The sequence below is a fragment of the Capricornis sumatraensis genome, chromosome 11 (assembly GCF_032405125.1).
Source record: "Capricornis sumatraensis isolate serow.1 chromosome 11, serow.2, whole genome shotgun sequence".
Classification (NCBI taxonomy): domain Eukaryota; kingdom Metazoa; phylum Chordata; class Mammalia; order Artiodactyla; family Bovidae; genus Capricornis; species Capricornis sumatraensis.
Window position 1 is genome coordinate 40253727 of NC_091079.1, and position 26630 is coordinate 40280356.

Sequence of the window (26630 nt, forward strand, 5' to 3'; positions counted from 1 at the left end):
CGACTTAGTGACTAAACAACACTCAAATCTTAGAAATATGTTTAACAAAATCTGAAAAGGTTGGTTTAAGCAATTATGGACCACGGGCTCAAGGCCCAAAGTAAAATGCGTTCCTAAAATGTCAAACTATCAAGAACAGATGTCAGAACCAGCTGTTTTAGATACCTCCATCCAGAGGGCTGATAATACCCAAGTCTAATGTGGCTGAGTAACTTACGACTGGAACTCACATGTCTACACTGGAACATTACACCAAAGCAAAGTCAGTAAACTGAGGTGTGCTCAACTATAACATAACAGAACATGGTTTAAAAGGTAATGTAAACAGCGTTCGGTATCAGTCCACTTCCCCTGGAAGCCATTTCATCAACTCTCACTGCACTGGGTATTCACCTGCGAAAGATACTCCAGGGCCAATGCGAGTGATCAAGTCACAAGTAACCAAGACACATCGATACTCAACAACTATTTCCTGACCTAAATGAAGAACAGCCAACAAAACTGACCCAATGCTCCTGCTGCTGGTTCAGAAATAACACGCACGATATGTGGGATGTCTTCTGCACAGCTGTATGCTCAGCAGCTCACAAAGGCACACATAACAAATACTCTTTGAAGAAAGATAAAAGTACATAAAGGGAGCTATGGTCCCAAATTTAAAAAGGTTTACAAGTAAGACTGAGGCCAATGATCTATACAAAGCATAAAAATGTGTATTTTTCATGTCTTTGTAAGTATACTGGCAAAAAGCCACATGTCACATCTATTTCATCACAGAATGAGGCATTGTACAGAAGAAGTAAATCTTACACAGAAAAGTATATTCCATTCAAAATAAATTTCTTATTAATTGTAGTGGTTTGCTAGAAATCTTCTAAGATGCAATTCATATTTTCCTTCATGTACCTAAGAAAATTCTTCTGATTTCAAGTCAACCATCATCCCCATAAACATTAAATGGAGTCTGTGCAGAAGCAGAGGTGTTCCCAGGGCTCCATACGCTGTTCTTCAAGTGGAGAGGGCAACCAGACAAAGTGGAGGAGAGGCAGGTAAGGAAAATCTTTAAAAGTATGCCTTTTGATTCTTTTGGATTATTTAACTCTGTGAATGTATTGCCTATTCCACCAAATATAATTAGAGAGAAGAGAGAGTGGTGTTCAGGTTTCTGCCTTGGAGTCACCAAAATGGATACACAGGTGGCAGAAGCCAACCTCAACTGCTCTGGTGTTTGGCTAGGGTGAGGAAGGGTCACTCGAGGTGGAGACAGGTTGAACTTTCAGAATCTTGTGCACACTGAAGAAGAGAGATGCAGTAAGCACAGCAAAATCAAGTATCCAGTTTGTTGGTCAGCTTGGAAGATGCAGTGTCCAGAGCTCCGCAGACAGACCTGGTGCTGGAAACCTGTGAATCCTCTGCACGTGGAGGTAACCTGAAGACAGAAGAGGAGCCACCCTTCACCACAGGCTGAAGGCAAAGAAGCTTCCACAACAGGCTAAAGTAAATGTCTATAAAGGAAACGCAAAGAGGAGTGAAATCCATCGAAAGAATCTTTGCAGGCAGAAGGCATGGGGCGGTCGCCAGGCTGATGCTGCAGGAGCCGCCCACACAGGGTGTGAAGGCCAGCACAGGCGCAGCCCGGCGACACAGGTAAGCCGCTCACATGGGCGCTAGTCCAGCACATCTCAGCCAGGAAAGACTGAGGAGAGCGCCGAGGCCACGGATGCCCGCTCCAGAGTAGTGACTCACTGGAAGTTGGAGATTCACAAATTATTTCACACAGACACACAAACTCAGAAAGGTTTAGTCACTTTCTGAAGCATCCAGTCAGTACTCATTATTTGCGGTAGTTTATGTTCTATTAAGTCCAGAAAAACAATATGCAAATGCTGCACCACCCAATGGCTTCAGGGGAAGAGTGTGCATATACTCCACATATATACCTACCTCAGACAGTCAGCAATGTTCAGTCCTAAGAACTCACCCTAGAAGAGTGTTTTCTCTTATGAAAGAAATGAGCTCCAAACTGGCCCAGCACCACAGTTGTTTGCACCACGCTGTGACTGCATCCTCCGGCCACCGCCCTGAGGCACGAGCAGGACCGCACCCCTGACCTGGCCCAGGGGACCATGTCCACAGGATAACTCACTCTGTACCCCCTCCCCGAACACATGCACCAATGATGAATACTGATGTGAGGGTTACAGACACATTTCAGCAAGGAAGCAAATTCACAAATACAGCCCAACTGTTCTCAGTTGACAGATAATGCAGATTGGGGAGCTAAGCCTGAAAGTAAAAACTCAAGACGCCTCACGATGCCAAGAGATCCACCTGACACCCTTCACAGCACTGAAGGAACTGCCTTTCAACCTCTAAGGAAATACACTCAAATTACTGTAAAAATTTGCAAAATTTCTAAAATTTGTACTGTTCACGTGTATGCATGCACAGTCATGCCCATCTCTCTGCAATCCCATGGACTATATAGCACACCAGGCTCCTACACCCATGGGATTCCCCACAGGCAGAATACGAGAATGGGTTGCTATTTCCTCCTCCAGGGTATCTTCCCAAACCAGGGCTCAAACCTGAGTCTCCTGCAGCTCCTGCACTGGCAGGCGGATTCTTTATCACTGAGCCACCTGGGAAGTCCCTGATTACAGGGTCAGTCAAGTCAAAGTCAGTCGAGTTCGACTCTTGCGACCCCGTGGACTGTAGCCCTCAAGGTTCCTCTCTCCATCGGATTCTCCAGGCAAGAATATTGGAGTGGGTTGCCACTTCCTTCAGGGTATATGGACAGAAAAAAGATGCACAGAAGCCCAACTAGGACTAAGAAGAAACGGTTTAAATGGTAAGGAGCTTTACTGATTTCAGAAAATCTTAGTAGCCTAAAGGAAAGGGTTCTTTTCAAAACAGATTCACTCACAGCCCAAAATAAAGCACGTACTAAGAATAGTCTTTGTAATGCCTTAAAAAAAAAAAGTAGGGTAAAAAGACAGAGGGAAAACTGAAGTTTGGCTTAATGCAGAGAAGAGAATCTGCCTTAGAGAGAACCATGGAAACCTGCAGAACTGTGTTCTGTCCAGAAAAAAAGGGATAGGGGAAAGGAGGCTCTGGATCTCCCTCACTCTCAGGGATCAAGAGAGGCATGAGTTTTCTAAAGGGGTGCTTAAAAGCAAATGAAGAGAGATTTGAAAATCATACTTCTGAAAAAGGGCTTGTACTTAAAAGAACACTTACAACTCATTAATAATAAGGATGCCAACAATGTAATTTAAACATGGAGCGAAGAGCTGAATAGACATTTCACCAAAGAAGATAGATGAATGACCAAAAATCATAGGAACATACGCTCCACATCATTAGTCATCAGGGAGGTACAAGTTAAAACCACAAGATACCATGTTATGCCCACTAAGATGTTATTTAAAATAAAACAAAACACCACCAGTGAAGATATGGAGAAATTGGAACTTCATACATTGTTGGTGGGAATAGAAAATGATGCAGCCACTCCAGAAAAGTTTGGCAAGTTCTTAAAAAGTTAAACACAAACTTACCATACAGTCCAGCAATCTCACTCCTAGGAATCCACCTGAGAGAAATGAAAATGGATGTCTCCACCAAGACTATTACACATGAATGTTCACATCAGCATCATTCAAACCAGGCATCAAGTGGTGAAAGAACAAAGTGTGGTCTACCCACACAACGGAATGCTACTCAGCCACCAAGAGGAACGGAGCAACGATGCATGTTACAGCAGGCGTGAATCCTGAAAATCTAACGCTCAGGGAAAGAAAGCCTACAGAAAGATCGTATGCTACACGATTCCACTGACATGACATGCACAGGAAAGGAAAACCCAGAGACAGAAAAGAGGCAAGCGGCTGCCAGGGGCTGGGGGAGAGAATCTTCACAGGCGATGGAAGGGCTCTCAAAATGCGTCACCTTCATCAATGAAGGACTAGATTCTCTGTGACAGTTCTTCATAGGAAGACTCAGAATATGAATGTATCTTCAACTGGAAACTTAACAAGTTATCTAAAATGAGGTATAATTTAGAACTTGGAATCATCCATCTTCTCTGTATGGGACAAAAATAAATTCCATTTATGAATAACTGCTTCAAGTGTACTTTAATTATAAGAAATCTCCTGAAATGAGGATAAACCTCCTCTCACCGAACAAGAGCTCTCAAGACTGCAAGGTGGAGATTCCTCAAGAGGCCTCCTCCGCAGACCTCCCCTCTCCCCACCTCAGCCTGGACCCCCAGATTACACCAGCACGTCACTGGATGAGAGCTGCTATTGCCAGGGTGCACCTGTCACTCTCGTCTTGTGACTGAAGGGCAGGGCTGAGCGCCAGGGTGTGAGCAGAACTTAGTAAGACAAGGTCATGGGAAGCACCAGGATCCAGCCTGAGGCACCACACTCAAATAATTACAGGGAGCACGTAAGCACCCTCCTCTGGAGTGAGTGCTAAGTGATTTCTGTAGATGTGTCCCCTCCTTGATTTAATTAAATGCTCAAGAAACACAAACCAAACAAGGAGAGCAGCAGAAAAATGATTAGCTTCTCAGACGCTGGAGAGATCCAAGATTTATTAACTGTAATCACAGTTTTACAGGCTCTGTTCTTTCCTTTTTAAAAGTTTTTATCTTTCTCATCAAATACCTTCCCCATCAAAAGGAGAGAAATTATACCTTGATCTTGACTGCAGGCACACACAGACGAATCTCCAAACAATATCCAGTAAGGGTAATCATGCCTGTGACTGAACACTTGTGACTCCCTGGAGCCTGGGAGCAGGAGGAGATGTCCTCCCTGTGAACTGCCACACAAGGGTCTGTGTTTCCACACTGCCTTCAGGCTGGAGGAGGAAACACTCCAGACACAATAAATTAACGCATATACGTGGAATCTAGAAAAACAGTACTGATGAACCTATTTGCAGGACAGGAATGGAGGTGCAAACAAAGAGAATGGACTTGTGGACATAGCAGGGAAAGGAGAGGGTGGGACAAATTAAGAAAAGTGGCGCTGACATATACACACCACCATGTGTAAAACAGACAGCTAGTGGGAAGCTGCTGAGTAACACAGTGAGCCCAGCCTGGCGCTCTGTGAGGACCTAGAGAGGTGGGATGAGGTGTGGAAAGCTCAAGAGGGAGGGGATATATGTACAATTATGGCTGATTCATGCTGTTGTACTGCAACAACCAAAAGAATGTTGTAAAGCAGTTTCCCTCCAATTAAAAAAAGTCAATAAAATTGGCGGCTGGCCCACAAAGGCAGCTAGCCCCAGGAAGCCCATTTCTTAGGGACCAGGACTAGGGAATGGACTGAGTGAGCAAGGCTGCTAACTGTGATTTCTTTTCTCCCCCCTCAGGCCTTTGGCTAAAACTCCCGCCTGCAGCAGGAGCCAGCTAACGAGCTGGAGGAGCAGAACACTTATCTGAGGCTGGACTCGAGCACTAGTGGCCACAGCTAGTAAAGCAGCACACTGGCTCAAGAACAGCAAGCTCACTTTGGGAAGAAGCTCTCTCTACCACTCCACTCTGCTCCTTGGATTTGGAGATCTCTCAAACCCCGCATCCCTTTTCTACAGGCTCTCATGATAAAAGAGTTGGATTTCTGGGATTCCCAACCTGATGAAAATGCTATCTCAGAATCACAGAGATCACCAAACGTAAATGCAAACTGCTTAAATTCTCTCTGGGCAAAAACGAATAATGGCACCTTTCTGACCAGTTACTACGTATCATGAACTGACTCCGTAGTGGGATAAACAGGCTTCTTTTTAAGTGAAACAACTGCAGGCTCCATGACTGGGAGAGAAGTATAGAGACAGCCAGCACAGAGCAATGGGATTTCAGGCTTGAAAACGCCTGAAGCCATACGATGTGAGCACATAATTTACTGTCCAAACTGGGACACTTTGGCAACCAAAAGGACATTACTAATACTGATGCTAGGATAATCAAAAAAATCAGGACTGCTTAGTCACAGGGGGATCACAGTCATTTCTCTAAAGTCCTCCAATGATTCCCCAGCACTCCAGAGTGAACTGTAAGCCACAGCCTCGTCCTTGTAACCTGGGAAGACACCTCAGCCACAGGACACGTCACAGGGGATAAGAACCGCTCACTTCCTGTCTCTCCACCCTGGCCAGTCTAGTCCGCAAACCCCAGGGCAAGTCTGTGTCACATGGGCCTTGGTGTTGCACCTTGATGCCTGCCTGTCACGTGGTGGTGCCCAGCAAACACCAAAGAGAGCAGTGACAGCTTTGGTTGTCCATCCTCTGCCCGACGTCACCGTGTCTTTCAGCAGTGTCTCCCCTGGCATGCTTTGTCCACCCACAGGCTCAACTTCACAGCTCTCATCTCCTAGCTATGGCACCACAGGCAAGTCATTGAACTTCAGTGATTCAGTTTAAACACATAGGAACCATGACAATATACACTTCACAGGATTACTGGGAACACTAAACAGGTTACTAGACCATGTCAAGTGCTTTCAGCAATGCCAAGCCTTCATCGTGAGCACCAGGAAGCTTCAGGAAGGCAGTGCTGTCTGTCCCTTTTGATTACTGCTGTATGCTTGCTTCAGAAATAACGCTTGGCGGACACGTAACGACCCACTCTTCCCCCTCTTCCCTGCCCTGCGTCCTGCACTTTGCCCCAGCAGTGCCACATCTTCCGCCCCCCACATGCTTCTAGATCCCTAACAAGTACAGCACCACCCACTTCAGCACAGGACACCAGGGCCCACCAAACTCTCCCAGCTGCTGTCAGGATGCTTGACCTCAAGTAGGCTACGAGATGCTCCTGAGCCTCCCACCTGCCAACTGCTCAATTGTACAGTACAGACGGTGGTTGGGGGATCAAAAACAGTTCCAAGAACTTTTCACATCTAGCACTGAAAGCGAAGTTAACTATGGGGGTCAGGGCTGAAAATAAGAAACGATGACTACTCTGACCTTAAGGAAGGAAGGTAACTACTTTGAGCATTCAAACATATGCTGTATACAAAGTTATAAAGCCTGTAAATCAGAAACAGCAGTACAAACTCAGCTTACTTTTTAAAAAAGAATTTTACAAAAATAAAATTACCTAAAATTAAGCCCACCATTGTACTTAAATATCCGGTTCCACTTCCCAGGTTAAGAAAAGACAATCCTGGTTGAAGTTTCAATGCTTCCATAACTTCAGAATAAATGCAAGGTGCTGACAAGTGTATGTTGCCATGCTTCCAGGCTAAGTCTTTGTACGCATTGTCTCGGTAGCCTTCCAAATAGTAATCTCCGCGATCAATCGCTCTGAAGGCTTGCTCCACTCTTTCAGTGCGGATATACTGGGCTTCTTTTAAGTTATCAATTAAGTCATCATTATCTTCCCCAGCACTCACAGCTCCTCCCATGATAGTATTCAAATCAAACCATAAATTTTAAACTGTAATAAAATTAGCAGAAATGGCTTCCAATAATGTAGTGTGGTTTTGTTTTCCTTTTAATATTGCACTTGATTTCCAAAAATAAATTAATCCTGAAAGGGAAGAATAAAAATAAACAGGTTTAAATGAATGCTCAAAAGAAAAGTAATTCTAGTTTATTAAATATATAATAGTCATTATAACTAACGACCACTTCTCAAGGACACAGTCTCTTCCAGGCACAGAGTTAAGCTCCTTAAATATAGTATTTATTCTTAAAACCACCACAAAGGGTAGCTTAAGTGTGATCTCATCTCTCCAGAGAGGAAACCTGGGACACAGAAGAGTTAAGTCACCTCATCTTGTGATGCCCAGTATAGCAGCCACAGATCACACAGGGCTGCCTAGACACAGGCTGATTAAAATTAAATACACCTAAAAATCCAGCCAGTCACACCAGCCACATTCCAAGTGCTGAACAGCTCCACATGACCAGTGGCTGCCATAGTGGACAATGCTGCTCTGGAAGGTGATGCTGCTGGGGTGAGGTCCCTGGTGGTCTAGACTTCAGAGACCATGCTCGTCATCACTGAGTCACGTGGACTTCTACAGTGTGGAAAGCCTAGATAAATATGCACGTGTTACTTCATTTAAAATTCCTAAACAATCCATTAACAATTCCTAAATACACCACACAAATTCAAAATGTTAATAGAATATATTACCTAATCACTGAATACAAAATGGAACTTAAAAACAGGCTTATATATTTAAAATGTGTGTGTATTTAAATCTATATATACATACATACATACATACATACATACACAACTATTAAGATTTTGTTTGGTAAATTCTGTCATGATGAGACCACAAATTTTGTTAACAACTTTTAATAGTTTAAGCACTAGAATGTAAGTTATACACACACGTACAACAAACTTCTTTAACAAACTCAGCATAGTTGAACAGAAACGTAAGTATAACTTGTTAAAATAAGAATTTCGATACTGAATACACAATTTAAGCTTTATTCAATAAGTTAATAAGCAAACTCATATATCAATTAAATTCTGAATTAATAAATCAGGTAAGGGGGAAAGTGAGAAATGAAATAGCCATAGCCAAAAACAAGCATTCCAACGCCCACTCTGGCGAGGAACTGGAGAAGAGAGAAGCAGCGAGAGGAGCAGGGTCCCTCACCACCAGGCTGCCCCACTGCCTGAGCCCCTCTTGTCTTCTCCTACTTCCCCCACTCTGAGAGTCTGATCATAAACTCCCCTCTCTCTACTAAAAAATGAACAAACTGGAAGTTTTGCATACAATTTCAGAAGGCTCCTGAATTCCCAGAGGCCCGAGTCCACTGCAGCTTAGGAACATCTACTACAGGTGACAGTAAGTTAAGTCGCTCAGTCGTGTCTAACTCGTTGTGACCCCACGGACGGTAGCCTACCAGGCTTCTCTGTCCATGGAATTTTCCAGGCAAGAGTACTGGAGTGGGTTGCCATTCCGTTCTCCAGTGCATCTTCCCAAGCCAGACATCGAACCCAGGTCTGCAGCATTGCAGGCAGATGCTTTACCATCTGAGCCACCAGGGAAGCCCTTACAGGTGACAGTAAGTCAAGAATTAACACGGGAAATTACATCTCCATTTAGAAAGTGCAGGGCATCAGTGTTTCAGATCTACCACTACAGGCCTGAGACACAGGCACTCAGAAGGCTGGAGAGACCACCACCTTGTCACCCAGGTGCACCACACACTGTGGAAGCAGACTTCCCTGACACCTTTCCCTCTAGTCTGGTAGGAAAGACAAACAGATCTGAACAGAAAGCTCAAAGGGTAATAATGCAGGAGGAAGTCAGGAAAGGCTTCCTGGAATATAAGGTACAACCTGCTATGATGCATGTTTCTTTAACACAAATGAAAGTTACTTAGTTGCTCAGTCATCTCGGACTCTTTCCAAGTCTGTGGACTGTCTCTGCGGACTGTGGCCCGCCAGGCTCCTCTGTTCACGGAATTCTTCTGGCAAGAATACTTAAGTAGGTTGCCATTTCTTTTTCCCCAGGATCTTCCCAACCCAGGGATTGAGCCCAGGTCTCCTGCACCACAGGCAGATTATTTACTGTTTGAGCCACCAGAGAATCCCAACACACAAATGAGCTCACATTCAACATACAGAGTAATGACGTGGAGATAAAGATGAAGGTGTGGTGGTCATAATATATGTGCATGTTCTGAAATGACAGGAAGGGACAAGCTTCTACACTTTAGAGCCACACCTCAGCAGCTTACGAAAACTTTCAACAAAAAGCTGAGAATAAAGTACCTTCCTGTAAGACAACGAGACAGTGTCTTCAAGTGATCCGGGGGACTGTGCATATAGATGAAAAATCGCTAAGACATTTTCCATGAATTAAAACAGGCTGCTGCTGCTGCTGCCGCTGCTAAGTCACTTCAATCATGTCTATTCTGTGCAACCCCATAGACGGCAGCCCACCAGGCTCCCCCGTCCCTGGGATTCTCCAGGCAAGAACACTGGAGTGGGCTGCCATTTCCTTCTCCAGTGCATGACAGTGAAAGTTAAGTCGCTCAGTCGTGTCCGACTCTTAGCGACCCCATGGACTGCAGCCCACCAGGCTCCTCTGTCCATGGGATTTTCCAGGCAAGAGTACTGGAGTGGGGTGCCATTGCCTTCTCCATAAAACAGACTAATGAAGGCTATAACCAGGTTCAGATTTTTTAATTTTAATAAATAAAAATGACATGTCTCCAAGTAAAATGGTATCCAGGGCCTGAATGTCAAAGCAGGTCAAATGTCAAAATGTCAAAGCATGGTTAAAGCAGGTCCATGAACACTGGGGTTACGACTGTGGAGGACTGATTGACTAAAGCCAGGTCCAGACCCCAGCAGAGACTTAACTGCTCTAGAAATTTTATTGAGATTGTTGTTTCTGCTGGTACAGCTGGCTGCACAGGCTTTGAATGTTACATCTAAAGCTATGCTTCCCACAAGCCCAGCTGTTTTGCAGAACAGTAGGTGTTTTCAGAGGTTACAGTAGAAAACCCAGGACAGACTTCCCAGGCCCTTGTAATGCTCTCAGAAGACATCAAGGACCCCAGACCACATGTGGAAAACAACTGGCATAAGCAATTCCAAAATCAGATGAGCATAGAAGTTACATGACGATGTTATAGGGCACCCAGCCCAGACACAGGTGGGATGAAGAATCAGAAGAGTTGCCTGGAGAAGCACAGACAGCAGAAGGAAGGAAAGGTGTCTGGGGATGTAGAAGAGATGGGGGCCACATGACCACTCAAGGCACTATACACAGCACCGCAGAGCTGAGCCTGGGGAAGAAAGCAGTGCTGCTGAGGCCAGAAGAACAAAGGATCTAGGCAAGCTGTCAGGCCCCGGGACACAGAGCCTGGGCCTCAGACTGCCAGGGAAGGCTCAGAGACAGGGCACACTGAGGGACTAAAAGAGGATGTTAAGGGAAAACCACCCACCGGAAAACAAAAGGACCTTTAGAATGGGAACTCTTTATTTGGTCTGTAGAAGACAATATTTAGTATTTACACAGTAGTATCAGTGCAAACATAATTCCTGATTTAATCTGAATAGTCGTTTAACTGCCCTGGGCGAATGAGAGTAGAGATGTCAAGGGGCATGGGAGCTAACCCTCTATCTGTAATGGAGAGTAAGAGCTGTCTACGCTGCACAAGTGTCTCAGTGTGCACCGTGAAGGCAGCGTTCCTGTTCTGTGGCGGCTCCATGCCGTCCCATTCCCTCTGGTGTCAGTCTCCTGCGTAGAGACAGGTGGAGCCGGGAGCTGCTGTGCTGTCGTCAAGGCCTGTAGTATCACTTAACCTTCTCAACTGTGTGCATGCATTATGTGAAAAAAATTGACAAGGTAAAAATAAAGAGAGCAGTATTGATTTATTTAGACCAGATGAAGTACAATAGAGACACACGGACAATAATTTCCTAAGGAATAAAAATACACTAAATAAAAGTATACAGCAGAAAAATCAAGGAACAGAAAAAGGTCATAATATAAATAATTTACATCACAGAGCTTCAGAGATGTCATTTTATCATATACATTTTTCTGAAAAAAAAGTGAAAGATGATTCCCATATCACATATAAATTATATGCATAATTATCATAAATTCCATTTTATAATATTCACTGATTTGATTATAATAGTAGTATACAAATTCACAGAAAACTTGAAAACCAAGTAAACTAAAGATTACTGATAATCCTAACCTTCAAACAGCCACTATTTTTTACTTTCTAAGCATGAATATTCTTGTTTCCTTAACACAATGTTGGTATTATACTGTATATATATATTTCAGACTTTCACTTGATACGTCTTAATTATTTATTCATGCCATCAAAAATACTTGCAAAATCCAAGGCCATGATATGCCACAAGACAGATGCATCAAGTAACCAATTCCCTGACTATGGAGCGAGACTGTAAATTGATCAGAATCAATGTACATATGAGGAGTTTGCAAGTTAAATCTGTAGTGAATATTTTGATAATTCAACCATAATCCCCTAACTTGAAATACAGCTCATTTTTTATGAGTAAAGAAAACCCATTACAGCAGTACGTCATGGGATGTGTTTGCCATTTAATTCTGAGGTAATTCCATCTCAACCATGCAAAGTACCAAACACAAGTCAAGAGACCAAGGTCCAGCCTTGACCCCAGTGACAACTTTGCTGTATGGCCTCTAGGCATCCTTCCAGGACATCATTTCCTCACCTGTGAAATGAAGAGGCTAAATTCTCTGATTCCTAAGGTTCCCCAGGGCTCTGACTTCTCTGCTAGTTGGGCATCGGTTAAACCTGCATTTGAACACAACTGAGTTTTAGTTATCTAGGAATGAGTATTCTTGTCTCAACATTTCTGTTACTTCAATCACAATTTTTTCTACTCCCCTCCTGCCATTTTCTGTAACACAGAAAAAAAGTTTAAGGGGTGTTCAAATCCTACATTAAACATAAAAGCAAAATAAGGACTCTAAGAAGAAAGGATGAAGGTAGAAAAGGACAAAATGTAGAATAAAGGACTGAATAGGTTAAGGAAGCAGTCACCTTTACTCCTAGAGCATAATGTCACCCCGCAGCCTTTTCTCGCTAGGATGTGTCTGGCGTGGAAGAATAGAGGGCACACTCACAGAAGCTCACCTGACATGATTCGTAAGTGCTCCAAAAGTTGCTTGCTATTCTTTCAAAATCAGATCTGTGACTGGAATGTATTTGGCTGAGGGGAAGAACTACTGGCGGCGCAGTTTAATATTATGGTGTCTTTCAGGCAGCTCAGGGATGTTTTACAGAAGGTTAAAGACAAGTCAAAGGAGGTGGGAAGCAAGCAGATGGCAGACAGATGTTATGAGGGGGAAGAGAACAGACTGAACACTGACTCCTCCTTCCCCTCCTGGCTCAGTGGCAAGCAGCCAATGGCAGCTCCTGTGCACTCCTCTCTCTGCAGAGGTGGGGACAGAGAGCACCCAGCTTTGGGGGAAGAAGATGAGTGACCCACACAAAGCAGAACACGCTATCTGAGGGCATGAACAAAGGACCTTTCTTTTTTGGGCCCTCAAGGATCTTGTCATGGGACCCGTGGACCAAGGTTGTTTCAAGTACAGAGGCAACCACACAGGGGAAAACCTTTCTCAATGACGACAAATAGATATAAGGGAATATAGAAAAAGAATAGGATAAGCTAGGCTTCACTACTCCATGCCAAACATTGCTGAGAACATCCACTTAACTCTACATCAATGGTAATATAAACCTTACCCTTGTTTCAGCAGTGGTAACACACATGGGCAATTTCCTATGCACCTACTACCTACGAAGCACTGGAGTCTGTATCTTCAGCATACCTATGAAGAGGCACCAACTTTATTTTACTGAGGAGGACAGAGCTCAGAGACCATGAGACAAGCTCACAGATAGCAAGGACTGAGCCACAACTCAAATCCGGTCCGTCAAGCCATGAACCTTCCTGAAACACAACAGCTGGCCCATAGGCTCTTGACCCCTCACTCAGAAGAACTTCCCATTCTCTTAGCTGAAAAGATGTTCAATTCAGCTCTCCTTCCCTCTCCTCAACCTCTCATTTCCTCCTTTTCCTGTCTTTTGGACTCTTGGTTCCAAAGAAAGATCAAATCAGAGGGAAGCAAAGCATCTGATGTCATTTACTGACCATGCATCTCAGGCCAGTTGTTTAACCTGTGGTCTTCAGTTTCCCTGTCTACAAAATGGAAAAATAACCACATCATCAACTTGTGAAGAGTAAACAGTGAGCTACATATAAATTTCTCAACATACACACCATGAGGGTATATCTTGTGAGCTGGATGGAATTGGAGGAATCAATCTGAACACATGATATGAGTTTACAGTATTTATGTGTAGGTTGAGAACATACATACATACATACACACACACCTCGTTTATGAAGGCCTATAAGATTGACAAGGACTGCTTTTCACTCTGTCGACCTCCCCATCCGCACTGAGGGCCCTGAGGGTCCAGGCCCCATCATCAGCAAGGACTCTGGCATCTGAGCTGCAGGTCCTCTGCTGCCAGACCTAACCATCATCTTGGGCACCCTCACAACTGTTCAAACTCCAAAGCCCCAACTGCACTGCCGAATCTCAGAGGAGCTGCTCCCACTGCCCCTCCAGGTACTCATCTCATTCTCCAAGCACGTCTTGTATCGAATCCCTGACCCTTCCACCACTGTACTTAACCTTCAGGCCTTGAGCTCCTGTAAAAGGTCAGACCGCACGTATTTCAGGATTTGCAGGCCAGTTTCCATCACAGCTTCTGAATTGTGCTTCCAGAGCAAAGCAGGCACAACCAGCTTGTAAGTCAAACAGGGTGGCAGTGTTTCAGAAGGTTGATTTATGGACACTTGAAACCTGATTACATACAATTTTCACATCATAAAATATTACTCTTTTCCTGGTTTTTTCCCAACCATTTGAAAATGTAAACATCATTCTTAGTTTGCAGGCTACACATAACTGCTGGTCCAGTTCAACCCATGGGTCAGTTTGCTGACACCTGTCAGGACCACCCTCTTCCCAAAATAAACAGGCCCCACAAATAATGCTTGTTTCTCATGCTCTCCTGTTCCTCTCAGCTCCTCACCTTAACTTTCTGCCTCACTCCTCTTGCATACTCCTGACCTTGGACAGTCCGGTCATCTCTTGGCAGGCTCCCACAGCTCAGCAGGGGTCCCTGCACCCAGTCCCTCAGCAGCCCCTATGGGCATCTGGTGGAAAGCGGCATCTGGTGAAACACCTCTCTGTGAACATCTCTGCCTGGTACCCCAGAGAGCAGATTGCTGGCAACTTCCATCAAGGAGGCACCACAACAACTTCTCTGCTGTCTGCCTGCTTTCTTCGGCTTATGGCCCTTTCCTCTGTCTTCCAAGCAGCCCCATCAGGCTGAGTGCTCACTGTGCCTCCTCCTTCCACTTTTAAGGAACCCTGTGATTACACTTGGCCCATCGGAGTGATACAGGATACTCTCCCCATCTTAAAGTCAGCTAATCAGCAACCTTAATTCCCCTTGGCCATACAGGATGACACTGTGACAGGGCCCAGGAATTAAGAACATCTTGGGGAAGGAGGCATTACCTGTCTGCCATACCACCCAAACTCTATAGTAGGACGCTGCTCTATGGGGAATTAAATCTGTACACTTGGGGACTGAATCCATTCCCACCTATTACTCACCCAAGATCCAGGAAAAGAAACAAGAGATCACAGTATAATCGGCAAGAGATTTGCTCATGTTCCTTTATAGAACTTGGTATTCACTTCTCTTAAGTAAAAGGCATGATCACGTGAAGACAATCTAAAGGCCTCTGAAACAGTAACAACTATACCACACACTAACTGAACAAGGACTTTAAAGGTGACCCTGAAATTCCACTTGATGTACTAACTGTAAACACTACAACAAATAAAACCATCAATGTTTTGCTTTGGTTATTCTTAAGCCATGTATCATTTTTTCCTTAGACAATGTATGCCCAGCCCTAAGCCTTGAGCAGTATCACAAAAAAACTTTAGCATCCCTATATATTATACAATTGGGAGAAACTGTGCTCAAGCTTAAAACCACTTAGGGCAACGATCTGCTTCATTCCTGACCTTGCTTTTAGGACAGTGTCAAGCCACTACACAGATTCTGAGTGCTGACAGAAAGTGAGGACAGCATGAGTAAGACCCCATATGTGAGAGTTGGCACCTTTTCTCAGTTGCTGGTACCTTTCAGGATATTTGCAGCAGATTCAGAACTGTCCAAACTTGAATGCAGTATGACCCAAGTTGGCCTCAAGAGGGAGCACGCTTTTAAGAACACACTGCCCTGCAGGTGGTGCTTTGTGTGTTATCACTAAAAATGAATGGAAAGACGTGTGAGCAAAAAGGATATTAAGACAATTAAGAGCAGGACTTGATTTTAATAACACTCTGCACAACAGAGCGATTAATGGATATAAAAGGAAGCAAGCAGACACTGAACTTTATAAATAAGCTCTGAACTAAGTGAGAAAAAGGCCCAGAATCAAACATATTTATGAAGGTCTAAACTCCTGGCCTTTACCTTAACACTGACCATGAACCTTACTATCAACTATACTGTTTTAAGAATCAAATAAAATGTACATATTCAGGTTTAGTAAAATTCATTTTCTCTACCACCACAGACAGCCAAAAGAACTAATGCCACAGATAACTGAAAGATAGTTCTTTAAGCTTCAAAGAGTAAAATAAATTGATGAAAGTCTTCCTACAGTGTGACAGTTCCACAATCTTAGAAAACATCTGATGTAAGTCAACATTTCTTGATGGTCCCAGATCATTACCAAAAACATCAGTGACAACAGTATGTTAGGAACACCTCAGGGACCAACGCATGCAGGACATATGCTCCACAGTTTAGAATTCTGTCTCTCCCTTTCGCTGTAGGAATTTCTCATTTCTTGTTGACCAGATGACTCAAATTTGCTATTTTACACATGACCATGTGGACCTGATGTGGCTCCAGAACCACCGCTCTCCTGGCTCCTCCAAGGCTCTCTCTCCTTTCACTTCGACTCCACCCACATAATACTGATGTGAGACTGCTCCCAGGCCTGGCCTCTCATTTAAACTACTGCTGTTTGAGGTCTCATAATCTCTGAATAGCGTGTGACTCCTATTACTGTTTAGCTGCTAAGTCATATCTGACTCTTTGGGACCCCATGGACTGTAGCCCACCAGGCTCCTCTGTCCATGGAATTTCCCAGGCAAGAATACTAGAGTGGGTTGCAATTTCCTACTCCAGGGCATCTTCCCAACCCAGGGATTGAAACTATGTCTCTTGAATTGGCAGGCGGTTCTTTACCACTGAGCCACCACGTGAGGTCCCATAATCTTTGAAAAGTAGTATGTGACTCCTAAAACATTATTATCTTTATCATTAGCGCAACTGTCATTAGCTGAGCACTTACTATATATTAAGTTTTGGCATTTTTATGTACATTATCTCAAAACTCTGTGTAACAGTATTACTTCCAAGGAAAGGGGTTACTTAACTTGCTTAGGAGACAGAAAAGGCTTTGAGTTCAAGGTCTATTCTTACATCAAGCCCTTTGTCCTTGAAGACTGCAGATCATTTCACAAGAAAAAAAAACAAGACTCAGGACAAGGAAGTAACTCTGAGTCTCAATTCCTGCATCTATAAAAATGAGACTAGTGATACTCACCAGACAAGATCCTCTTTGACAAGGCTGTTGGAAAGATTAAATAAATAGTTACAAGAAAGTGTGAAAATGTTAAAGTACCAAAATATCAGCATCTCATATAGCAGAGCTCCCAGATATGGTTTCCAGGTGGCTCAGTGGTAAAGAAACTGCCTGCGATGCAGGTTCAATCCCTGGGTCAGGAATATCCCCTGAAGAAGGAAATGGCAGCCCACTCCAGTATTTTTGCCTGGAGAATCCCATGGGCAGAGGAGCCTGATGAGCTACAGTCCATGGGGTTGCAAAGAGTCAGACACGACTGAGTGAGCACGCACGCACTATACAGCTCACAGGAGCATCGGCCACACACCTGTGAGACTTCCTGAGGCAGCGCAGGGAATGGTGTCTGTGAAAACAGGGCATTCAGGCATACGTCTGTGTGCAGGTGTGGACCACACACATATAAAATGTACCATAGAGGCACAATAAAGCCAGGGGTTGTTAAAATAGAGTGACAACTGAACAATTCCTTAACAAGAAGAAAGCCTGCAGAAAGCTTTTTTGCCATCTACAGTGAGGTAACTCAGCTAGTTTAGGACCATGGTGACTTCCCTCCCTTTCCTTCAGAACCAAATCAATTTCAGAAACAGATACAATATAGATATTTATATAAATTACTGTAGAAAAGCCTAAATCTTTCTTTTTCCATTTCTAATTTCTGTGGTTCAAAAAAGAATAAAGGTTCAAAATCACTCTATTTGCAGGAAAAAAGTAGAGTCCATTAAACCATTAAAATGGTTTAGAAGTATTTGAAGTAATTCTTTCACAATGTATTTTTTCACAACATACGTTAAATCACTACAGACCACTGCCAGGCTTTTTCTTAAAAGCAAAATTGTAGTAATTACTTTCACATATTCCAAAACTTGCTCCTATATTTGAGTATCAAGATGCTTGAGGATGAATTTAAAAATCTACTCTAGTCATCAAGAGACTACAATGCAAACAGGGGACTAAGGAGGGTGATAAACTACACCCTCCTTCTAAAAACTGTCTGACAAATAAAGGCTCTCTCTTTGGTGTGGGTGTCTTTGTGTGTTTTTTTTAGAGCTATGGCATTTCTAAATATTTCTAAGGCACTTAAGATCCAGTATTTTAAAGATGGACTACAAAAATACAATGATTTGTTATCAGAGTAAGAGCTCTGAACTATTAACCCAGCAACAGAGGAGGGTACTAACACCCACTGACACAGGGGGCTCCCTCGCAACAGCTACACCACTCAGCACTTGACCACATGCACAAACAACCTGACGGCTAAGCCAAGGCCCTGCCACAGTCCTGGTTACCTGGCAGAGCGTGCAGGTCAGATAAAACTCAAGTGATCACAATTTCCAAGCTTCTATCACCAAGTAAATATATCTGTCTTATTTGACAGCAGGATTTATAAAGCTGGGCTCTTCTAGCTGGTGTTCTCATTAATACAGAAATCTCTGAGAATTCACTAAAGGAGACACCATCCCAACGATTGCATTCCCAATGATCTATTTCTTTTTTACCCATATTTTCTAGTCTTTCTACAGTGAATTCATATAGCTATAATATGTGGTGGGGGTCCGTGGATGAACAAAAATAAATGACCTTTTATTATCCTGTTCAGTAACCCTATTCAGTAAGCCATGCTTACTACACCACTACAGATGAAGCACAGCCTGGGAAACCTTCCTGGACCAGTTAGAAGTAACCTGGTAGAACAGCTGTACCACTTCAGCAGCTGACACATGCTGTACACCACCACTCTGCATTCAGAGCACCCTTGGTCTGAAGGAATCAAGGAGCACTCACTGTCTACCTGGTATCCACCATCACTTACTTGTTAATCCATACAATTCTGACCTTTATTAGTCTTACCATTACTTGCCATTCAGTAGGATTCTGACTGACATGTCTAAGATGCATGAATGTTATTTTTGTTTATACATAAACTCTGAAAGGACTCACACCACACTGTTAAAAAGCCATCATTATTACCCAAGCAACCCATGAGGAACAGATGTGGATGGCAGAGGTTTGCTGAAGGAGGAATTTGTTTAACTTCATTTATTTCAGTACTTTAAATCTTATCTCTGAACACACAATATTACAGTAAAAAAGTTAATGACCTCATAAAATATATTGTGTTGTTGGCCATGACATTTCCTTCCAGACAATACCCAGATATCTTATTCCATTCCCTGAAAAGGTTACCTATGTTAGATATACTACTATAAGCCACAGTCCCAGAGATGATTTTCCAGTTATCAAGAATCATTTCTGAGCACAGAACTTGCAAACACAGGCATAGCTGGCCTCGCCCAGAGCAGACAATTGATCCCAGGAGCTGCTGCCATTCACCACTGCCATCCCCCCCTCTTCCCATTAGGCTGTCAACAGCTCCCAGCATCCTCACATGGTCCCCTTCTTCTCTCCATTCACTCACCCGTCATCAGCAGCCTCAAAAGGCATCCATCTGATTCTCCACCAAGAAACAGCCATTTTAGCTTTCAAATTTTATTTTTCTCTAGAAAGATCTTCCAGTTTTTATTTCTCTTCCTTCAAACAGTTGCTTCAATGGATGTGTGTAACAGTAAAGAATGGGAAACAATCTAAATGTCCATCAGTAGGGAATATGGTTAAATAAATGATTACATATATATATATATATATATATAGTCTATATATGTAGTGATATACAGCTGATCCTTTGAGGCTGCAAAAAAATTTTAAAGAATGAAGAAATTCTTTGTCTACTGTTATGGAATATCAGAGATACACTGAGTAAAAAATGCAAGTGAAACTATTTGCAATATATTATACCTCATCATAACTTGAAAGAAAAATATTTATTCAAATATAAACAAACAAATTGCTTCTTCTATATCATTCCAGAGATAAGTGACTACCTCTCAGTAGGGAAAATGGGAGGTGGAGGAGGAGTCACTTTCAGTCTATAAACTTTTTATAACACTTACACCTTGACCCATGTGACTATATGTTTTTAAAATCAATTACTATAAACTTGCTTAAAACTTTTATCTTCAGAGAAGTATTTATGATTATTTTAATCCTTTATAAAGTTGAGAGCTGGAAGACTGACAAACTGATTAGTCTGAGAATCAATAACACTTTTATTATTTAAACACTTTTTTTATAAACTTTTATAAACACTTTTATTAAATTCCAATGCTATCGCCGAGATAGCCTACATTCTCAACTTCTACCAGAAAGCATTATATTTTTATATAACAAAGCAAAAACAAATTACTTAATAAAATACTTACATTAATACAGTACTTACAGTAATGTAATACCTAAATTGTAATACAAGATACAAAGGCAATATGTTGTTGTTGTTTAGTTGCTCAATGGTGTATGACTGTTTGTGACTCCATGGACTGTAGCCCGCCAGGCTCCTCTGTCCATGGACTTTTCCAGGCAAGAACACCAGAGTGGGTTGCCATTTCCTTCTCCAAAAGGCAATATAGAGAAATATAAAATGAATATAAATGATTTTATAATGAATGAATGAATATAAAATGATTACTCTGCATGGTAATCATTAACCATGATAAATTCAAGGTTAGACATGTGCATGTAAAAAAACACTTATAAATAGTTTTACAGATAAATTACTTATCACAATTACCTAGAAATGAGTCTGAAAATTCAACTCATTTGATAGCCTACAACAAGGAAATCCGGTTTTGTTACATACACAAAATTAAAAACTCCATTAAACTATTGTGTCATCTACCAACTAAAATAAAAAACTACTTAAATTACCATTAATGGGGCAGGTGACCAGAGATCATTTTCATTCACACACATCTCCTAAGCGTCTACAACACATTTTCTGCTTTCTAACATTTTATAATCCAATTACAACTGTTAGAGTACTCAAAAATTCAGAGTGGAAGGTTCTCATCAGGAGGTTAACAACTATATGAATGAGAAAAGACCTCTCTAGCAGACAGGGAAGAGGAGCCCTAGGGAAATACAGCCCATCAGCTAGCCTTTCTGCACAGGGACCTCCTTGAAAAGCAGACATGGGAAAGGGAGTAAATCCTGAAAGAAAATGTATAAGAAACCAAAAGCTTGAATAAAACAAGAAACAAATGTGAGAAGGAATGCTGGGGCCAGGTAAGGCACCTCTGAAAGGCAAAGGTGAAGAACAGGGACCGTATCCCAGAGTTGATCAACAGCCATTGGATGGAGGTACAGATTTCTTCAAGAACACAGAACTGGTAGACAGGCTTGGGATTCAGACTCCAGGTCTTCCACCTATTAGCAACTCCTTCAGGCTCATGAAGTCCCAAATTCTTTCCCTGTAAAGTGGCACAACAGTACCTAAGACATAAAGCTCTCACTCATGAGGACCAAATGAGACAAAGCATGCCAGCACAGTGACTGTCAGAAGAAAAGGTAAATCTGGAGCTCTGCTTAGTTCCCTGCAGGGAAAAAAATGATCAGGGCTGCCTTTAGGACAGTTAACTTGATAGCAGTATGCATGATGGATGGCACAAACTTAGAGATTATGGTTGTCTCCTGTTAACGACAGCTGAAGCAAAGGGATTAAAACTCACCACTGTGAAAATGCAAGACAGGAGAATCAGGAACAATGTGCAATAAAATGACAAATCATTTCTAAAAAAAGTAAAGTGAGGAATCAAAGATGTCCTTTGAGTCCAGATGACTAAGAAAACGTGATTAATGTAAACAAGTTAATGGAGAAAAAAATTAAATCTCCAAACAAAACACTTCAGTTCTAAATGTATTTGTTACATTTAAATGACAGCCACTTAAAAGAGTTTTTCAAGGAAACCAAATTAAAGGCCAAGTCTGAAGCTTTGGAAAGAAAATGAAGCTATGCAGAACTCGGGCCTTGCAAAGAGGGAAAGAACAGTGGGAACAAGGGACCTGTGGTGGCCAAAAGGGAGAAAACAAAGCTCCCAAAGGGAGATGAGGAGGCCCTCTCAGGTGACCTGTACTTCAGTGAGGTGAGAAAACAAAAGTCACAGGGCCCAGGAGTCCGAGATGCTGGCCAGGAGAACAGGGAAGACAAGGGCCTCCGGGTACTTCACAGCCCACAGTTCTCAAATGCTCACTGCACTTGAGATTACACACTCAACTGACTCATGATACTGTGGTCATTAAGGGTTTACAAGAGCCTGCAGGTTACCACATAGTGTTAATTATTCCAACTCAACCCCCAGACATACTTTTTTCAGTATCTCTAAGCTCAGAGAACTGTAACTTTCACATTCTTATTTCCCTTGACCTCCATCCACATAGCTGACTCCCCTCTGTCTACACTGAGGGCCAACTCTCAGATTTTCTCCCCTCTAATTCTGTCTTCAAGATCTTGCATCTGAACTAGCTTCTCCTTAGAAATAAAGTTGTCAGGGAACAGGTCCTTTCAGCAATTCCAGAGTTGTTTTACACTTAGCTTTTAAATCCCATCTCGATTTAAAACTCTAGGTGATGTTGATGCTACTGTTACCATTCATAGGATGTAAGAGTTTATTGATTTCTGGCTACTCATGAATGCACCCCGCCCCCCCCCCCCCAAGGAAAGGATTTTTTAGGCTAAACTGGAGAACTTTTTATTCCTACCCACCAGTCATAAGACCTCTATTACTAATTTCTAAGAATATGCACACACAGTATTGGACTCCCCATCCTCCTAGGGCTGGGGGTACCAGTGTATCCTAAAGACATCTCACTGGTGTTGCATTGTTGTTTATATCCCACAACTATAAACCCACTTACATCCAGCATGAGTTGTCTAAGAGACAAGCGATGGCAGATTAGCCACTTAAACGTGCATCTAATTACATCCTTTAACAACTGCCAAGAATAAAAGCTCAAATATTTTCCTATACGTGGGTTTCTTCTCAAATACATATATATTACAACTATCACACTTTAACTTCAGTATTTGCCTTATTTCTTTAAACCACAGTTTTCACACATGCCAGAAAACCTAAACAGATTAATAACCATAACATTATGACATAGATGCTATTAAATTGCCAGTCACATTAGCAGACCGAAATAAATATGGAAATCAATCTTTTTAGGGCCCTCTTTGTATTCTTTTCATCATATTAGTTTACAAAGAGTGTAACTGGGTTCATAAAAAATTCTAAATGAAATGAGATTAGTCTTTAAGGAACAGAATAAAAGTATCTGTAAGAGCTACAATTTACTATGATGCCCAAATGAGCATGGCATCTAGTGCAGTAACCAAAGACTAAAGTAACACAATCTCCATCTTCCCACTTAACGGCATCACTCCAAGGTATTCAATATTTTAATAACACACCATCAGAAACCTCATCTAAAAAGATGTCACTAGAGATTCACACTATCCTTTAGATTAATTTTCAATGCACACAATTATATTCATGTCTCTACTCTTAAGTAACATTTACAAGCCAAAAAGGAGAAGGAAACTCTGAGATCAGTGATTTTGTGAGGTAATTTTCACTAATGGGGGGTAGCATGGCAGAGCAAACCACATGCTCTTGGCAGCATGTGTGGAGCATGAAGCATGCCCAAGTCTAATTTAGCCACTACCAGTAAAAAGGTAACAGGGTTTTGAGCAGTTGACTTTCAGAGCCTCTGTTTAAAAATCTATAGAGTGGACAGCATGCCACCTAGGCTGTGAGAAATATATGAAAGAGTGCTTTTATTACCAGCCACGATAACTAAAAATGCCATGGATGTTTCTGATTCCTTCTGAACATAGTTTCCCAAATAATAAAATGCTACACAGCTGGGCCTAAGATCGCTGTCTACATATGCTGAGAATCAAGTGGTTCCATGTGAATCCCTTAGTAAGTCATCCTCCCTGGAAGGCAAGATGAACATGCTATACATTTTCAATAAGCACAGGGCAGTGATTAAATCACCAAAGCCTCCAGCGTCTGCACACAGAACTATAAAACTTAATAGCAACTTCCTAGCTTTCTATCTTACTGAATGGTAAGCAACTAGGGTCACCCTTCCACTTAAGAGCTTACCTCCTACCCGCCTGAAACACGAGCCTGTGGGCCGCTGGCCTTCTATCCTACCTCCTCCTCATACACAGTCCAGTTTTCCTTTGAGTGACAGAATTTGCTTTCAACTAGCCCTATGGAATTTAAGTTTACTCTGAAAAGTACACTTAAAAAAAACAAAAAAGAAACTATTTCAGTAACCTGCTTTGTGAAGTCATCCAAGCCTCCTGCAAGCTGCCATTCAGTTCTATGTAAACATATTACTCAATTTTCTAATATGTAAGTATCCTCAACTGGCCTCAGACATTCTTAAAGTTTTATTATGTTTCAAAGTATCACTTTGTAGACTTTATTAAAAGCTAAATAAAAGCTAAGATTATAGAAATAATAACAGTAACAGCGGTTAAATGTACATATATAGCTCTGCAGTTTATTGAAAGAATGAGGTATGTAAAAAAAAAAAGGGAAATAATCGTGATATTGTTGACCAATAAAAACTATGTGCTATGTATGATCCCATTTTGTTTTTTGTTTTTGTCTGCTTGAAGTATAGTCGATTTACAATAAGTTTAATATGCAATGAAAAATCCTTAAAAGCAAAACACCACACTTTAAGACTGATTACACTCTGGGTATTAAGGGAGGGAGGGGAAATGGGTGAGAGTGAGGGGGGTGAGGGGAAGGAGACTTCTGTATGGTTAGGCTGCTAAATTTTTTTCTTCAAAGAGCATGTAACACTTTAGTAATAAAGGTAAATTAAAAACTAGGAAAAAAAACTACTGGCACAAACTGTACCTCCTCCATAACCAAATGATTCTAATAAGTTAACATAAAAAACATAGGTTCTCTAAATATTAAAGAAGACAGATGAAAGCATAGTACTGGGGTGGGGGATGGCCGCGGACTCGTACAATCCTCCCCTCCTTGCTGCCCCGTTCCTGGGTCCCCTCCACGCGGGCGCTGGAAACCCCCTAGGGACCAGCCCGCACTTCACACGAGTAACCGCCCAACCCCAAAACCGAAAGTGGGAACAGGCTGCGCCGCTCCAGCCCCAACACCCCCTCCCCTCCGCTCCGGCCCTAGCGGGCAGGTCCGCCTCCTCTAAGACAACAACAAAGTCTCGGGGGCGGGGAACTGCCCAGCGGCGGGCGCGACCCCGGCCCCCGCGACCCTCCCCACTCCCTAGACCCTGGGCCCCCTCGACGCCCCTCGGCAGCCCAGCCCCGACCCCCGGCCCCCGCAACCCTTCCGACTCCTTGGAACCCGGGGCCCCAGTCTCCCTCCACCCCCCCGGTCCCCTCGACCTCTTCAGCCGCCAGGCCCCGACCCCCGGCCCCCAACCCCGGCCCCCGAGACCCTTCCGATTGCTTAGACCCCCGGCCCCCTCGACACCCCTCGCCAGCCCGGCCCCGCGCCCTGGCCCCCGCGACCCTTCCGACTCCTTAGACCCCCGGACCCCAGTCTCCCTCCACCCGCCGGCTCCCTCGACCACCTTAGCTGCTCGGACCCGACCCCCGGCCCCAGCCCCCACGACCCTTCCGATTCCTTGGACCCCCGACCTCAGCTGCCCCTCGACCTTAGCCCCACCTCGACCTCCGCCGCCTGGCCCAGAACCCCGACACAGACCCTAGATCCCCTTCTCGACTCCCAGGCCCTGACCCACCCGACCCCCAACTTCCCTCACGCCCCTCAGCCTCCGGGCCAGAGACCACCCTCCGGGACTCACCCCTGCAGCCTCCATCTCCCCATCCGGCCCCTCGGACCGGACCCTTGGGCCCCGCCCCCGCCCTCAGCCTTCGACGGAGGCCTTACCTGTGGCGACGCGGTCTGTGGGCCCGCCGCAGCCGGTGCTAGTGAGGCGCTGGGTCTCGGTTGGCTCCTCAGCAGCCAGCGCCGCCGCCAAAACAACACGTCCGCCGCAGCCGCTGCCGCCGCCGCCGCCGCCGGGGGGAGGGGCGGGGCCGGGACGCAGGTGGGGGAAGCCCGAGCGCCGCGGCCTCGGAGCCGGCGGCGACCGGGCATGCGCGGACGGCGGCGGGCGAGAGGACGCCCATGTCAACAAGGCCCGGGGACGCTCCATCCGGCACCGCCCCTCGGGTCGCCCCGCCCCCAGGCCCAAACCACGCGAGCTCTCGAGGGTCCCGGGACTCGGCGTCAGAAAAAGGAAGCCCGCGAAAGCGGCTTCCGTGTTGCAGCTGCTACCCCGCGCTCTCTGGCAGGTCCCCGAACCGAGACCCGGGCGCTATCTGCAGCTGCTCTCCGGTGCCCGCCGCTGTGTGGGCGCCTGTACGTCAGTCAGGGTGGGCGGCGCCGGGAGCGGAGGCAGGACCGAGGGCTGCCCGGCGGAAGGGCTGTGTCTGCGGCTGCGGGCCTTACGAACGTGCGGA

General features: G+C 43.9%; 1 protein-coding gene across 1 annotated transcript in view; it reads right to left on the bottom strand.

The window, feature by feature from the left end:
- PCMTD1 (protein-L-isoaspartate (D-aspartate) O-methyltransferase domain containing 1) overlaps positions 1 to 26163 on the bottom strand; it is a 47858-nt gene extending 21695 nt beyond the window's left edge. The window contains exons 1-3 of the mRNA XM_068984061.1: positions 26056 to 26163; positions 12218 to 12300; positions 7115 to 7546 (exon numbers count right to left, since the gene is read on the bottom strand). Coding sequence (XP_068840162.1) covers positions 7115 to 7421 — 307 coding nt within the window. The 5' untranslated portion in view covers positions 7422 to 7546; positions 12218 to 12300; positions 26056 to 26163. The remainder of the gene's footprint in view (positions 1 to 7114; positions 7547 to 12217; positions 12301 to 26055) is intronic.
- Positions 26164 to 26630: the final 467 nt, after the last annotated feature.